This window comes from Alligator sinensis, unplaced genomic scaffold (genome assembly GCF_000455745.1).
Source record: "Alligator sinensis unplaced genomic scaffold, ASM45574v1 scaffold693_1, whole genome shotgun sequence".
NCBI classification, from domain to species: domain Eukaryota; kingdom Metazoa; phylum Chordata; order Crocodylia; family Alligatoridae; genus Alligator; species Alligator sinensis.
The window spans coordinates 1,568,833-1,586,090 of record NW_005841987.1 but is presented as its reverse complement, the minus strand read 5'-3'; the positions used below and the strand labels follow the sequence as shown (position 1 = coordinate 1,586,090).

At 37.4% G+C, this 17,258-nt stretch overlaps 1 protein-coding gene across 11 annotated transcripts in view; it reads right to left on the bottom strand.

Annotated features, from left to right (window-relative positions):
* Positions 1-17,258, bottom strand: part of GTDC1 (glycosyltransferase like domain containing 1) — a 317,443-nt gene that overhangs the window by 123,465 nt on the left and 176,720 nt on the right. For 10 of the 11 annotated variants that reach the window (XR_003093474.1, XR_003093476.1, XR_003093475.1 and 7 more), the window contains 2 exons: positions 15,139-15,306; positions 11,822-11,995 (listed from right to left, as the gene is read on the bottom strand). Coding sequence is in view for 1 of the 11 variants with exons in the window: in XM_006021326.3 (XP_006021388.1) it covers positions 11,822-11,995; positions 15,139-15,306 (342 nt within the window). In the remaining 10 variants the exon portion in view is untranslated. The remainder of the gene's footprint in view (positions 1-11,821; positions 11,996-15,138; positions 15,307-17,258) is intronic. The other variant, XR_003093480.1, reaches the window with a different exon arrangement.

Genomic DNA, 17,258 nt, shown 5'->3' with positions numbered 1-17,258 from the left:
GCTGTAAGTGGAGCAGGGTGGTGAAAGGTGGCTTGTGGAGGTGAGGCATGGAGCTGCGAGGTGGAGAGTTAATGGGATTGGGGTGGGTGATGAAATAAGAGGTGGAAAGGAAATGAGGATAGGGGTCGGTCGTTAATGGGTGGAGATGGGATTTAGGACTGGGGTGTGGGGAATGCTGGTCATGCTTCCCGGGGTGGCTGAGAGGTAGAAGCAGTCAGGGAATGTATTTTTGGGGGGCCCCCCACGGCCAATCTCACCAACCAGGAAGTGGCCGTGGTGCTCCTAGAAGTGGCCATGGCGCTTCATTTGGCACTCCCATTCCCTGGCTGGTATTCACAGGGGGGACACCAGCACTCCCGCCTGCTCCCCCACCCATCGCCTAAGCAGGGAGTGTGGTCTGTCAGGGAGTGCACCCCCGTGCACTTCCTATATGCTACCACTGCATGAGAACCTCATCTGGCCCACTACCTTGTTCCTCCCCCTACCTGGTCCTCCTCCTTTCTCACTCCAGGACCCATCCCTGCCCTGCGACCGGGCTAGCTGGCATGTGTTCTGCAGGCTGGGAAAGTCACACCCCTGGGGGTGGGAGGAGGACTTTACTTGGTGCCTGAACAACCCCTTGGGCAGTAGAGTTCAGGGAGTAAAAAGTTTGTCCACACACGAGGATGCAGGAAAGACACTGCATCCTGGGATGCTGGAGGATTGGGACTTGGGTGGCTCATCTGTGGGGAGGGACCGCACATTAATGGAACACAAGCTGGAAAAAGTGGATCAGAAATGAATCTACCTTGGAGTGGTGTAACTTTAAACTGCCTAAAGTGTGGTTGAAACTAGTTTCAGATATTAACGTGTGGACAATCCAGGGGTTAAAAAAGCTGCCTAAAATTAATGTGTAACAAGGCCCTAAAACTGTGATTAGCCTTTATCAGTGGTGCTCAACCTCCAGTTCATGGGCCATATCCAACCCACAGAGCCATGTCATCCAGCCTGTGGGGCTGAAAATTTGGCAGCAGGAGAGTGATAGCAGAATTCCACCTATGGCAGCAGCAAAGAAGTGACAGCATTAATTGCTGTAGCTCCCAGGGTTGCAGCAATTAACAATGCCACTGCTTCCCTTCTCTCAAATTTCTGGACCCACTGGGAGACCCACAGACTTTATGATGTGGACCTGTGCATTGAATTGCACTAGTACACAGGATCTGTCCATGGCTGCATCCAGTGCACAGGGTCATTTGGTGGTTGCACTGGGCACAGGGGCCAGGCCAGAGTGCCTGTTCACACCCACAGAGCATGGGATCTAGCCCATGGACTGGCCAATAGGACCAGATAAGTTAAGCAACATTGGCTGTCATCCATTTTCCCTTAACTGCCTTGTGGTTTATAAGGAAACCTAAATCCTAAAGAAATTGTTTGGATGAAAAGCCATCAGACTTGGTTGAAGCCTCTAAGGCAAGGTACAGACAGTCAAAAAGCCCGAGGCTGACTTGATTCAGTCTTTCCAGGTTAGTCTAAACTGCACAGATTAAACTGAACCAGAAGTGAACAGACATTTACCTTTGATTCAGGAAATGCAACCACAGTGGTTCAGGCCAGAACTGGGGGACACTAGAGCACAGCTCTCTGTCTGTGTGGTCACTTCCTCTTCCTGTTGCCCCTGAGGTCTCTAGGATTTGCAGTCCAGAATTACAGCAGTAGGACTCTGCAGGGTTGCTCATCACTTCCTGTTCCTGCTTCCCGGTGCCTCTGGGACCCTTAGTCCACAGTTGCAGCCAGCAGTAAGTTTGAGTAGGGGAAAGGTTGTCTAAACCCACTCCTGGCTCTTGGCCTCAACTGGGGTTTGCCTGGGGGAGCTCCCCCTCCCCTCCGCCCCCCACAGACCGGGCTGCATCCCCAGTCAGGCTTGTCCTCCTCCCCACCCTTTGTCACCCAGCCTTCACTGCTCCAGCTAGGGAACTGAGGGGCAGGGCCAGCCCTGCTCTCTGGAGCAGACAGCCCAGCCCAGAGCTACAAAATGCTGGGATGCTGGGGGACTGTGATTTAACCTAAACCAGGAAGGGGTCTGAGACAGAAGGTTCATTAACTGGTTTGACCCAAATCACTGATACTACATTCAAGCAGGTTTATCTTAAACTAGTTTCATCCATTTTTAAACTGGTTTATGTGCACTGAGCTTCTGTTCTATTACAGGTTTAAACTAGCTTCTGATCACTTAAACCAACTTATGTGTAACTTCTGTCTCTAGACTAAATGTCTTCATTAGCATCCAGCATTCTTCATGCTTATAGGTCGGGAACTTTGGGGTGCTCTTACCATTACTTTTCATATATCTTTTCAATACTGAAGAGGATTTGTGGCATGCTTTTTAAATTCTTATAGTATATTAATGTTAGAGTTTTCATATTTTAAAATGTATATCATTTGAATTATTTAAAGGGGAGAAGAGGAGGAGTATTTCATTTGGGAGTCACAACTGAGCAAGTGAAACGTCCAAAGTATAAAATATTCAATATTGCTAGCTGTGAACAAAAAATAAAAAAAATGAAACCCCAAAATGAGCAAGATGAGCAAATACCAAACACAATGACTAAGAATTTGCCAAAACAAAAATCACTTAACTTTATACCTTCTTTTCTTTTCTTTTTTCTTTTTTTTCTTTTCTTTAAATAAACCAAACACTTGTATTTGGCTGTTCCTTTATGATGACAGAGGTCATCTCCACATGTCTGGGAAGCAGTATCATAGGTTTCCTTCTTGTTTCCATAGTTGTAATTTTGTCACTGAAAATTATTTTATTCTCAACTCACAGAGACTGGCAGAACCTCCTTTCTACTGTTGCTTTGACCTAATGCTATATTATTATATGTTCATATGTTAATCAGTGAATACCCTGCACTGGTAACATCCAGTAATGTTCTGGCTATATAATAAAAAGACATCAGGAGGGGATCAACCTATGAGATCTGTTTAACTCAGGGGCTACCATTAAACCAGGGAATTTGGGGTGTGGCCAAAGGTAAATAGGGCTTGGCACAGAATCTGGGCCCTGGTGGACATGGTCCTCATTGCCAGATGAATAAGCAAGGACAACACAGCTCTCAGTCATCCTGCACTCACCTCACGGCTGCTTGCCCCACTGCTGCTATGGCGGCCACCACCCCGTGCACCGGGATGGATCTGGCCTGGGACCCAAAGTGAGTTTGGCACCTCTGGTCTAAATAATGGTGTTGCAACGCAACTTTATTCTTCATATCACTCTTTGATGTGTTCATTTACAATTCAGGAACATACTGCATGAAGGATGCATAGATCAGATTCAGTATTCTTTTCATCGTTGCTTTACCTTTAATATCAGTAGACTAGCTGGCCTTTCTCTCTTCCTGTTCAGAGTTCTGCCTTCCTTTCTTTAAAAAAAAAAACCATGGCTGTCATTCACTGGGGACTAGGCATCTTATTTTGGGTCCTTTTAAAATACATCTGTTGCACATGGTTTCTTAACTGGTAGCACAGGTCACCTCATTCTCACACTAAGTTAATCCAATACAACTTCAGATACTCTGCTTCCCCTTCACAATAAAGCAGCACTAAAACCTTGTGCATATTTCTCTGCTCTTCATTCTGATTTATTATCTATGTAGTTCCTCTCTATTCTGGTCTTCCTTTCCCTTTCCATCACAAAAAGAAATGTGTGTGAAGTATCAAAACAATATGGGTCTCTTTCTGTCTCATCTAACAACTCAGAAAGAAAATAATCAAAGATAACTACTTTCCCACTTCATAAACATGAAATTACATATAAAAGTAACTTTCATTCCTATAACTTTTTCAATGAAAAATATTCATTGCTCAAAAATATGAAGTGGCATTATTTTGAAAAGTAAAATTTTGGATACATGGAATTGTCTGAAAAAAATGGTGAATATTTACACATGGAATCAATGCACATTTATGCTGAAATGAGTATTTGATCTGAGCTCACTAACTGTATCACTTTATTGCTGGTCATTACTTCTGTTTGCTATCTTGTTCCACCAGTCCTACGGTCCTGTTCCTTTAGGGAGCTCTCAGAACTGTATGACCACAATGCAAGTGGGAGTGCTCAGCCTGTAGAATTCTATGCTTAGTCAGTAATCTTGTTCCATTCTAGAACAGCTTTACCTTAAACCCCTTCCATAACACTTTGAAACCAATTAGATTTAACTCTACTGAGCCTTATTACAACCTGGTAATAATTTGATGTAACATTTAAAGGTATCTCATGTCTACATCATCCCTCATGGGGATGATAGTTAACCAAATCCAACCCTTAATAAGAAGAGAAGCATTTGATTGTGAAAGCTCTCCGGGACAGGAGAAAGAACAAATGAAGCAACTAAAGTAGGAAGGTATAATAAAAGTCCCTATGGATTTAAGTTTAAAATGCTAATTAGTCCATCCTGATATTTATGGTTTTTCTGATATCTCACAATATAGAATGTGAACTGAAAATATGCAAAGACAATGTAAAGAAAACTTCTCACATAACAGCAATTTAGGTAAAATAAATAAAATCTACTCAAAGTGAGCACAGTTGAATTGCTATATTTGATACAGAATTCTATAGAGAATCAAAAATGTCATCTACATCAGCTCCTGGCAAACTGTCACTTCTATTTCCTCTTGCATGATGTCTCCCAACATCAAGTCTTTACATTTTTCAGGGCAAGGTAAGCTGTTTTCTGTACAAAAAAAGAATTAGAAGGGGGTTTTGCACAGAAATGGGAGTCATGGAACTGGATTCCAGTCAAGGCTTTAACAATGATTTCTAAGATGACCTTGCACAAGTCACTTAACCCTGCAGCTCTAGACATTTCCCCACCTACTTTGTTATCCCTGAAGCAGAGATAACAAAGAGTTGCCCACTATGCATTATGCCATTTTGTTAATGTCTGTAAAGTTTTAAGATTGTTGGATGCAATGTGCCATTAGCCAGAATTCTTAGAAGGTAACCTTTCTTTGAAAACCAGGCATATTTTTTTTCACCTTGGGAATTCAACTGTGGCAGCCAAACAAAAGAGCGAACACTTAAAAACTGGCTGCATGTAAGAGGGTAGGACTATCACTGTGAACAGTACTCACAAATCAAATGCTGTTTAAATCAAGCCTCAAATATTACGAACCACATTATAGTGAAATTTGCAACTAAATAGTTAACCAAAGAAGATGGGAGTGGTTATCGGCTTGTTGCCACAGGTTTTGCCCTTTGTGGCTTCTCACATCCCAGACTTGGAAAATATGAGCTGCGATACTGAGAAAGGTAAGAAGCCAGCACAGCCCCATAGTGAAAAATGAGTTTGCATCATCTGTCATTAGAACTTCCTGCCAACGGGGTCATTCCCTATTAAATTACCACTTGTCAATGTTTAAAATACTGATTGATAAATGACTGTGCCAAAACTGATAACACGACAGCTTTTATTTTCTAATATTCTTGGTTACCACATTCTGCTACTTCAAGATACAGATACAGTACTTTTTCAACTACTTTAGCAAAGGACAATTTAATCTAATACAAAACTAACAGGTAGTGTATAATGATGGGTCCTGATATACATTACATGCTATTTCTCTTGCCAAAATAAACCTACTGGCGATTTAGCGATATGGGTAGATCCAAGTTTCACATTTCATCAAATGCTAGTAATCTGTTTTATCAATATAAACTGCATTTTAATGAAAAAATTCTTTTCTTCAGTACACTTCACTTTTAATGCCCCAGAGTATAATAATTCGTTCATGCTGTAGAACAAGAATGTTTTACAAGACCTTAACTCTCAAGAGAAATTTCTCTGTAAATACAAAATGCAAGTTTTATGGGAATGTGTTGTATGCAACATGAGCAGTACCCAACATAATAAAAAACTAGGTTGCACAGAGAATTCAGTTTAAATATCCTTTTGAGCTGTTGTAGGATTAAATGGTTACTGTGATAACATTTATTTGTATACCTATGCAACAGATAAAGGAAAAGGCAAGAAATCTTAACTTTCATCTGTGAACTGCTAAGAAGAAATTAATTTTTTTTTAATATTTTGCAACACTAATACATCTTAATGGATAGATGGAACCACTGAGTCAGATCATCCACTGAGAAGCAGATATTAATACTGCATTACCAGACAATTCTGAACATAAGGTTGACATATCTTGCATCTGGAAGTCCAGCCTAAAGGAAAGGTAATCCTTCTGGTATGAACAGCTAAGGTAGAAGCTACTATATCACTCTCCATCCTTGGCCCTATGAGAATGGGTGGAATAAAGGAGAAGTCAAACTACTCCTTTCAGTGTCAATTCCCAGCTTCAGGTTTTGGCCCTCAACCCTTGGAACTCAGCATAAATTGTAATGGTTCTGAGGCAAGTCTATTTTTACCCAGGGCTACAGACAGAAATTACACAAACCAGTATAAGTGATCAGAAATTGGTTTAAATCTGTAACACAACAGAAGATCAGTGCATGTAAACCACTTCCAAAATGGCCAAAACTGGTTTAAGATAAACCTTGATGGACGGATATAATAATATCAGACTTAGCTGATTTAAATTAAGTTGGTTTATTGAACTTCTGTCCCAGATCCCCTCCAGATTCAATTTAACCCATGGTCCCCCAGCATCCCAGGATGCTTTGCACCTCCCCCACGAGTCCCCCCCTCCTTGCAGAGTGAGCAGACTAGCCTTGGCCCAAGCAGTTTGCTCCAGTCAAGCAGGGACACATGCTCTAGCACCCCTTTGCTTCTGACTTGGACCACTGCAGGCATATGGCTGCATTTCCGGAATCAAAAGTAAATGTCTGTTCATTTGCTTATTGTTTCAATCTACACAGCTTAGACTAACCTGTGAAGATTGAATAAATTCAGTGTTGGGCTTTTTGACTATCTGTACTTAGCAGAGGTGACAAACTCTTTATACAGCAGCCGTGGACTGAAAGGATTCACATGTGAGCTTTATGCCTATCGCTCTTCTTCCTCCCAGCCTGTGCTATGCACACTTCCAAGATCTGGCATATTAAGCCAACTAAGTAGATGTCAACTTTTAACACTGAATATTTGCTTATTTCAGGGGAGTAATAAGGGCTGCATTCAGATCACTTGATTGACAAACTGCTTCAGCCTGATCTCCAAAGCAGCCTTATGGCATCCTAAAATTATGTCAGGTGACTCAAATTATGAAAAACAACTTCAATTTCTAGAGGCAGTGAGTTCCATATCCAGATTCTACACATGTGGTCAGTTTTGGATGACAGTCCTCCCCTGTTTGTGATAGCTTTATTTGTCTAGCATACCAAAGTCCCTTACTGAGGTCACCATAGCTGAGGGGAAGACAATCTCTCAACAGCTACCTAGGAATCAAATTGTTGTCTGACCTTAGTGCTCTTTATCATTTTCTTTCGCTATACTTCATTATAACAGAAAAGAATTTACAATCTCCGATTTAAAAAAATTAAGTACTCACGGTGCAAGTTACTAACAAGGTTTACTTAACATCTATTGTTGTTTCCTAATCCAATCCTAGCCCTTTCATGATTTCTCTTTTATATGTTCTCCCATCCATTTTTTGCCTATCTTGTATTGTAAGTTGCTAGACCATAACTTTAATCTTGCTTGAAAAATACTTTCCATTGCTATACCTCTGTAATAAATTATAGTAAAGATTTACTGCAGCTAAAACAGTATTAATAATAAACAAGATTTATATGGCCCTTTTCTTCTAAATTAATCTCAAAATATCTCCCATTCAAGAAATGACCTGCTATGACCATACTTTGCTGTGAGATGAAGGTGGTATGGCTACAGATGGACCATTAGAAGGCAAGATGTTAAAAACTAGTACAAAGCATCAACAAAGAACTTTTACAACTGTTCACTGAGGTGGATTTGCATTTGCAAATCCATGGAGAAAAAATGATATCAGTAAAAAGACAATTCTATTTTTGTGTCCCCCTTTTCTCCTTTTGTAACACTGAAGGGAAAATAAGACACTGAAATCCAATTAAATACTAAATATTATGTTACAGTATAATAAGGAATCTGAGTTAAACAAAAAATGACAATGAATGGTAATTCTTAGCCACAATGTACTTAACTTGCTGTGTTGTACAGAAGCATGGCAGCACATATGGCTTGTAAAATCACCTACTGTTCTGCATCCCTTGCAATACCTACGCACTCTGAAGTGACAGTCTTAACTCAGAATTTTATTTGTTTTGGAAGTTTAAGGTTATCATAAAATAATTACTTCTATATAATACACTATGTCAGACTGTATAACTAAGCCATTAAAAAGGAAATGACTCTGTAGTGCCATATACAGGACTAGCGCTGGTAATGCAGAATGCAACAGGGAAGCATATGCCTAGAACCAGCCTCAACACAGACTCTGAGAAAAAGATGGGGTCAGTTAATTCCCTATTCTGATAGATGCCTATTCTACAGATTCCTTCTCCTCTCTCCAGTGTTTGGTAAATGAAAGTTGATTAGAGCAATTCTTGGATCGGGAAGAACAAACAGAACTTTGATCAAAAAATGACATATACTTTACCCAGGTAGCAGAAAACTAGTAAGACAGCAAGATCCCTGGCGCTGTAAATCAGCATGGGATTTTTTGCAGAGTTTCGGGTACCCACATTTAGGAAGGGAAAGATAGACAACTTCTCCTTTTTAGTAAGAAAAGTGGTGGAAATAGTTTTTCTTGTCCCATCCTAGTAACAGGAAAAAAATGGCTTAAGCAATGCAGATAGGAGAGCATTTGAGGGAGAGAGGTGTACAGTAGAAAGTAGCGAGCTAAGAATGAAAGAGGGGCAATGCCTATGTACTGCCTATGGAAGATATTTTTTGCCTTTGCCAATTCATTGTGAAAAAGTCATGTTGAATGAACCTGAAGTCCACCCCTAATCTTATCAATAATTAGCAGACACAGGCATTGGTTCCAAATATTTAATAAAGAAACAGCATCAGTAACCTATACAGACTTTGTTCTCATTAACAAAGAAGAAAAAGCAGTTCCTACGTGCAGTGTGAAGTCACTTTAAGTATAAACTGTGCATATGTACAATGGTGTACTTCACACTATTCAAGTTTTGTTTCCATATCAACCAAACTATCTTCTGTGCTCTCTGCGGCATCAGAATGTATCGAGTGCTTTAATGTACCTTCATTTCTTGCTTAAATGTATCTGTTTGGTATAGCATTTTCTCTCTTTTGGGGGGACTGCAGCTGTTCCTGTCGACCCTTTTGGACAAATGTTTATTATTACATGATTGCCTACTACTGCAGGGGACTGCGCTTGATTACCTGGGAGGTCCCTTCTAGTCCTAAGTTCCCATGTTGTATTTCTTCCATTAATAACTGTGTCAAAAAGAAAATAAACATAATGGAATTTACCCCAGTGAAATGCTAGATGCTGCTACTGTCACATGGTTCTGTTCTAAGATCAAATATATTATATCAATTTTTACTTTCCCCTACAATCAGAGTATTCATTTAAAATAAGGAAACTTTTACAAATCAAAATCATATTCATAGCTGTGCTTTTTGTTTTTAGATTACCTCTGCCAAAGATCCAAATGAAAAATACATTTGGGACATACACGCATGCACACACGTGCATGCACACATACACACACACGCGGTCAAAATAAGGAGGGAAAAATCACCTTAGTTATTTTGCCTTCAGAATTTCTAAATATTTTCCCAATGTCTTGGCAAAATTATGCATTTTAAAAAGACTGCAGGCATTCAAATGATTGTCAGTCATGCAAATAATCACTTACTTACACTGTATGAGTTTGGTTTGGATAAAGCAAATTACCATTTGAAAATAACTCGAAAAACACTCTGGGCTAAGAGCTTGCTTTATAAATCTTAGCTTGGCCACGATATTTCTTAACCTTTTTCTCCTCGATCTCCATTCAGCTGAATTGCACTGCAGTAACACAGTTTATATTAATAAACTGCATTCAGGGCCACAGATGCATTCAATATTATCTGAAACATGTTTTTGTAAAGAAATGGTAAATGTTGGGCACAAGTGAACTTTATTCAAAGTTAAGAAAAACTTCTTTTTTTAAAATCTACTCTGCCTTTTGCGATGATATTGAATTTTATCTCTGGAAAATCATTATTATTAATTTCTAAAGAGCATTTAAAGGCACTTAAAATAGATATCAGCATTCACATAAGAATAGGAAGTTCTTTTAATGATGTGTCATTCATTGGCTTACTGACAAACTGAATCACGTGTGTATGTTTGTATGTCCTAACTACATGAATAGTTATGATGATGTATTAAAATATAGTTATATTGAAATTATTGTATCTACATGTCTAACATTAGGCACCAGTAGTTGGATTTTTAAATGCCTAAAAGAACGGGAGGCACAAGTCCTTCGAGAGAGTCCAGACTATAGAAAGTACTACTGGTACTGGTACTGAGCAGACTCACAGCTCTCACTAGTTCCAACAGCATTCCTGAAAATCAGACTATTGAGATGTTTGCCCCTGATCCTCAAAAGGTATTTGGGCACCTAACTCAAATTCAAATGCCTAATTGCCCCTAAAAGCAAAGGTGTAAAGTGCCTAATTAGGCATTAGCCACATAAATACATTTGAGGGTTTAGGTCTAAGTGTCTATATATGTATTCAAAAGGCATGACCTTAGACAGTAATGTTCATGAGATTTGAAGTAGTTGAATCCTGTTACATTTTCTAAGCAACTTAAATGCAAGCATTAAATCTATACACGACAATAAAATTTGTGACCCCAAAGTTAAATGACTCTTCTTTATGGTAACCTTCTACAAAGAGACACTTAAAGAGTTTGAAATGATGCACACAGTGCAATCTGGTCAGCAGTGAGGGTTTAAGGTATGAGTATTTAAATAGAATGAACCTTGCCATCAGATAAAAATCCAGACTTCAGTACAGCCATTTAAATTCATTACTTTGTTTGCTATATATTTCTTTCATGAAATGCACTGAACTTGATATCATTTTAAAAATTATAATCAGATTGCAAAACTCTACTATTTGTATTTAGTGCTGGTCCCACTGAAGAGGAGGAGACAAGGAGAAATTTCTGTGCTAGGAAAAACAATTGTCAGGTTTAATCAAAAGTGAAAAGGATCTACAGAATGTTCCCTTTGAGCCACATAACCCATTGCTAATTTCAGGATGGGCTCCACAGCAAGGGTAATAAAAAATGTCCTTCATAGTTACTAAGGAAGAGCGAAGAGCAACTACAACTCCAGCAAATGCCAAAATATTCAAGTCTGCTTCATGTTACTGAAATTATTTTTGCCTATCTGTAAGCCGTAAAAAACAGAGCTAGAGGGAAAAATCCTGCATCATTATACCTAGGGAAATATAATTTGTCAGCCATAGCCTAATGACTTTTACTAGTCTCTGAAATTTCTTGTTCCCGCTTCCCCTCTTCATATAAAAGAATATAGGGCTGATAAAGCACATGCAAAGATATTTTTAATAAACAAACAATGGGAAATTATCATGAGTGAGCTACCTAGTTGCCAAGTTGCACTGACCACCAACTTGGCAACTAGGCAGGGCAAAGTTTTAATTGATTTCAGTGGTTGAGAATCAGGCCCCACCTTTGTAGTTTTGTATTAATGAAATACTTTTATAAAATAATGGAGTGTGCAGCTCAATAACATCTAACAAATTACCTAATAACAACTCTTAAAATTATCTGTTAAAACTTAGCAGTAAGCAAGCACCTTGGATACATTTGAGACAATTTATGACACAACATGGAGAATGGAGTCAAATGTACTGACCTGCTCACATCAGGGAACCTGATTGGAAAGTAAAGAACTCGGCACTTCGGTCTGATTATTTTTTCCAGATCCTTTGGTCTGTGGTCAGGAATCAGCTTGATACATTTTCCAATGGATGTAAGAAATGACTCCATATTAAAAGCAGAGTTGAACACTACAATATCAGCAACCAAACTGGAAAAAAGCAGAGAAAATTAATGCAACGTTCTGAAAGAAAACCCAGGATTATTTTCAAATGGACTAAAATAGGATAAATATTGTGACAGTAACTGATAAATCAAGCAATGTAAATTTCTTTTTATTTGATATCAGCTGACTCAGGTATGGTGGAGAGTCTGCTTTTATTCTGAATATCTTGATTGCTTTCCAAATAACTTATCTTCTAAACATTATTTAACAGTTTTCATTAAAACTTTAAAAAATAAAAGAATTACAAATATTTAATATTATTAATCTGAAAGATCGTAACAGTTCTGATCTCTTGAGGAAAGTCTGTTTTTTTTTCTTGGTCATGTTATTAATTAGCTTGTAAGAATACTCTTGCCATTAGTGATATTATTGCCTTAAAAAGGTACACAAGAAACACTGTATCATATGGATAATATGACTGTTACTATTTTTCCTCTGAGGTTTTTAAAGACATCTAAATCCTGAAAAAGTAAATTTCTGTACTGAAAAAGGAGAGAAAACTGTTTGATCTACTATTGGTTAATGAAACAGAATTTCAGTTAACCAGATGTCAGATAAAGCATCAATAATTATTTTAAACTACAGGTTGACATGGTTATCTTTTACTTGGTTGCCTAACATTCCAGGGGACTGAACTCCATGACTTAGGTAGTTTCTCCCAGTCCTGTGTTTCTCTGTTCCTAATAACCCTAATTTAAACCATCCAAGGTGGCAGCATTTTTTAATTAAACAAATTACATGTCAAAATTTACAATAGAGAAATAATAGATAAAGTAATCGCTTAAATGTTGCTAAATTTAATTAGGAAACATTTTGATATATTAGCATAAGAGAAGATTTGATACAAGACAACTTTTTGTCATATAGTATTACCTCTATAAAACATGAAAACCAACATTTCGGACTGTGGTTAAATCATAATTCATATATTATTTTGCTTCTGTGATTTTCAGTTTATCAAGCTCATCTAGAAGTGCTGATGCAATCTTAACTATACTGGCACAAATGTAATACCATAACAGACTTAAGAAATGTTTTATGGCTACTTGGTTTTCTCAGTATGTCATATATTGTAATACCGACCCATGGGTCATAAGATACATTGAGGACATGTGTTCATAAGTCACTGGGCTGGTGAAAAGTGTATTTGAGGTGAGAGCCTGTCATTCATCCTTACAACTCACAGTGCTGCCCGATCAAGAAAGAAAACTGACACTGCTCACAAAAGCAGGAAAAGCAAGAAAACATTTGAGAAGAAAGAAATAATCTTTTTCAAGTAACCTACAGGAGCTGAACTATTTCACGAAATTTCCCATTACTTCTCACTTATGATTTCCCACCATGTGTTTTCCTCAGACAAAGCCTGAAATGTTTTTCTCTCTGTTTCCTTTATACATTAGAAATATTAGTTTTTACTGGAGATTTTATGTACCACTAGAAAATCAGAGAGTTCTGATTACAACAAATTCATGTCTAAGCAACTAAAAGGAAAGTTTTAAATCAGATCATTTAAAATGTGTTTTTAACACCTATCTAATGGAAACTCCCAATGATCACTTGGGAGAAGAGTTCTTTTTCCTAAAGAGTCAAAACATTAAATTGAGTGTAGTCTTTTCCGCCAAGGAATCTTTGAACAAAGACATAATATTTATTATATTTCTAAAGGAAAAACAAGCAGAACAAAGCTTAAAATATTAAGAGAGGCTAAGACTTCTGTTATTCTTTATATAGCAGATAAAAAAAGACACAGGTTTTTCCTCCTTGCAGGTAACCACTTGTAGACATAAACAACTTTTCCCCCTGCCATTAAAATTAAGCTGTTTGCAAACAATAGTGTTCAAAATATTTTAGTATATATTTGCCATAATGTAAGGAGGCAATTGTTGGTTAAAGAAGCATGGAAAACAAGTATTTGCAGAAGTCTTTTTCCTATTTGAAACAAGAATTTAATGGTAATACAAAGGAAAAACGAAAATAGATTACTGCATGCTTTTGTGGTCTAAAATGCATATTTCTGGAAATATTGCAGAGCAAATTCACTGGAAAGGTTCCATAATTTCAAAAATTATGAGGAAATTACATCACACAAAATACTGAAAGAAGATAAAAAGAATATTTAAAAAATATATCCCAAAACTGCCTCGCTGCCTTATATCATGAAATCTGAAAATGACTATTACCGTTTTACAAAAGCAATATTTTATTACATTTTCATATCACTGGTACTTAAAATCTGAAATGCTTTGCACATGGAGTGGCAGAAACAGATTTACAGAATGTTGAGAATATATAAAGATTATCATTGGGGAAATATGAATAGGAACTGGCTTATACTATAAAGATACAAATGTTTTACATGTATTCAAAAATGCACAATCTATGTTTCTAATAACTTTCCTAATAACAAATAGGTGAGAGAGATCAAGCAAATGAATTTATTTCAATTCAACCCAATTCAGCATTGCAATTTCATTTAGGTTTCTCGTGTCTAATCACAAAGCTTTTCAGTGTCGCTGTTATTAACTTCTTTCATTAACTTAAATTCAGAAAATACATTTGTTTTAAGTTACAATGAAGGACTAGAGCCTTTAAAATGTCTGGGTATTTTAGCACTGCACAATTTCTGAATTCTACTTGAAAGAAATGTAAAGATTTATCTGGTATGTTTACTGCCCTCTCTCCTTCAGAAAAATGCTGCAGTATGTTTTAATTTTTGCTCATTCCCCTGAAAAACTCTATTTTAATTCAGTTGGATGCAATAAAAGCTATTGCTAAGCAAGAGCTGATTAGCTGCTACTCTGTTAAGTATGCTTGAAGCAAAACATTTTTTTTGTTATGAATAAGGTATAACTTAAAAATAACTGTAACGTAAGTGTACCATGGAAGGTCTATGTCACAGAGGTGGAATTTAACGATAGTTTGAGGTGAGGTTTCATCTAAAGTAGTTAATAACCTGCTTCTCCCAATGGACATTATTAGTTAGATCTCAGAACTCTGTTTCTAACTGTATTGCAATTTATAATAGTGTTGTCATTTAACTAGTGTAGAGTGTCCCAGGTTTAAAACGCGAAAAGATTGTGCCTAACAGAAGACATTAAACAACACACAGAGGTGTGAGAAACACCTACCATGAAAGAATCTGGTTGTATCCATATTGGAAATCTCTTTCTTGGCATTTCTGGACAGGATATGCCAGTTGGTTCTCATGGAAGTAAAGGACCTTTTTCAATTTGCCAAGGTCAGGCCGAAGGGCAATAAGTTCAGTCAGGTTAAGCACTGAGCTCGCAAAGAGGATCCTGAGAAACAAGGAGAGTAGTGTTTACTGTCTATGAGCATGCTCAAAAGGGTCACCCTTTACCCTTCTCCTCCCCTTCTCCCCCCACAAGAAAAACATAACCCCTATAGGGACACATCAATAGCTAAGCCTTAATACCATGTAGCAGCATTCTAAGTTTTGATCTCTTAAAAAGCAGCTGCTAAGAACTGAACTAGAAAAGCATTGAATCTCATTGGTCTTCTCAGCTCAGTTACAGAGAGATGCAAAATAAAAAAGCTGGATGGATTTTATTGAAAAAGGCAAGAAAAGCTCTATCTGAAGGACAAATGGAACAAAGATAAGGCTGACTGGGGAATACTTTGCTTGCCAGTTTCATTACACTTTACTTCTTTATGCAACCGACTACTGAAATTCAATATATGAGCAGAAATGGCACATGTTCATGTTATGACATAAACCCTTTTGATTTATGCAGTACACTTATCTGGTGTGGTCTTTTTCTTTTCTATGTTTTCTTTTCTCATTTTTATTAGGTATACTATATAATATTTTGTTGTTGTTTTTTTTTTTGTTTCCTTGAACTCCAATATTGCCACAGTACTTGTTAGTATTCCATAGTTCATAAAATTATATAAAGCAAGTACAAAAAACATTAACCCAGATTTTTTTAAAATAATTTTTTACTGATTTGTTTGCAATAACTTTACAAACAATCAGAAAATTAACTTATCTAAATCTATACAATAAAATCTTGGTCCCAATAAATTGTATTGATTCAATGCAGTCAAGATTTCACCCATAACTAAGATAGTATTTAATATTCTCTGGATAGTGTGATTTTGATGTAAACCAGCATTCTGAATCTGTTGTGGACTATATATCGATAGATTTGGATTTTAACTCTCAACAAACATTTGAGATAGTTTAATCTTAAATAGAGCACCAAGCTGAAAAAGTATATTTCTCACTAATCTGCTAGCCCAGCATCCAGTCTAATAATGTAAATGTAAAATAATAATCCATTCTCATAATGCAAACACTGGACCTTATAACTTCTGCCAATTTCTTCTTATTTTATTCAAGACAACTGGCCGACTGATATCATGGAATGATAATCCATTTGCACTGGTTAGCCTTTCAACCTTTCTGTTGCCTGAGATAGCTAAATGTATATTAGTGTTTCCAAACTATTCTGTACACTAACTATAAACTTAGAAACGTTGAAAACTTAAGTCATTCTATAGGTAACCACAGGACCTACTGAACATGCATAGACTGAAGGCAGCTGTTACTAACTCTCATCATCATGACTCAATTCTGACCCAGAAAAATCACTACTAGGTTGGGACAGTAATGATAGATACATGACCATTAAATATTTGGTCTTTCTAATAAGGTTGTTAAATAGGGTGCCAAATAAGATAGGAGCACTTGTTGTGAGACACATCATGACCAACAAATCCTTTCAAAGAAGCCATAAAACATGTCAAAAGTGATAAAAAATCTTTTGACCCTTAATCACCTAGGTAGATTTAAAGAAGGATAAAAAGACTTTAAAATGTGTGCTAGGCATTTCACTGAACATAGAAAACACAAAGTCCTTGTCCAGAGGAGCTTACAATCTAATTTTAGTCATAAGAGAATGACTGAAAGAAACAAACACTAGTGGGGGGATACAGAAGGTCAAAGATTACAATAATAAGATTAAATAGTTATTTGCATAAATTGTAGGCTCGTGTTGATGATGTCACTGTACATCCCCTCCCTGCTTCTTTCACAATACTTTCCCCTCTTCTCTACCAGACTGGAAAGAAGATTGATTCCTGCAGTTTAGAGCATGTGGACCTGGCACAAGACACAGCGTCTTTGGAGATATTTGAATGGAGAGAGAAAAACAAATATGAGACATCTGTATAGAAAACATGGGTCATATCACGGAAAAAGGAAGAAGAACACAGTCAAACTCTAAAG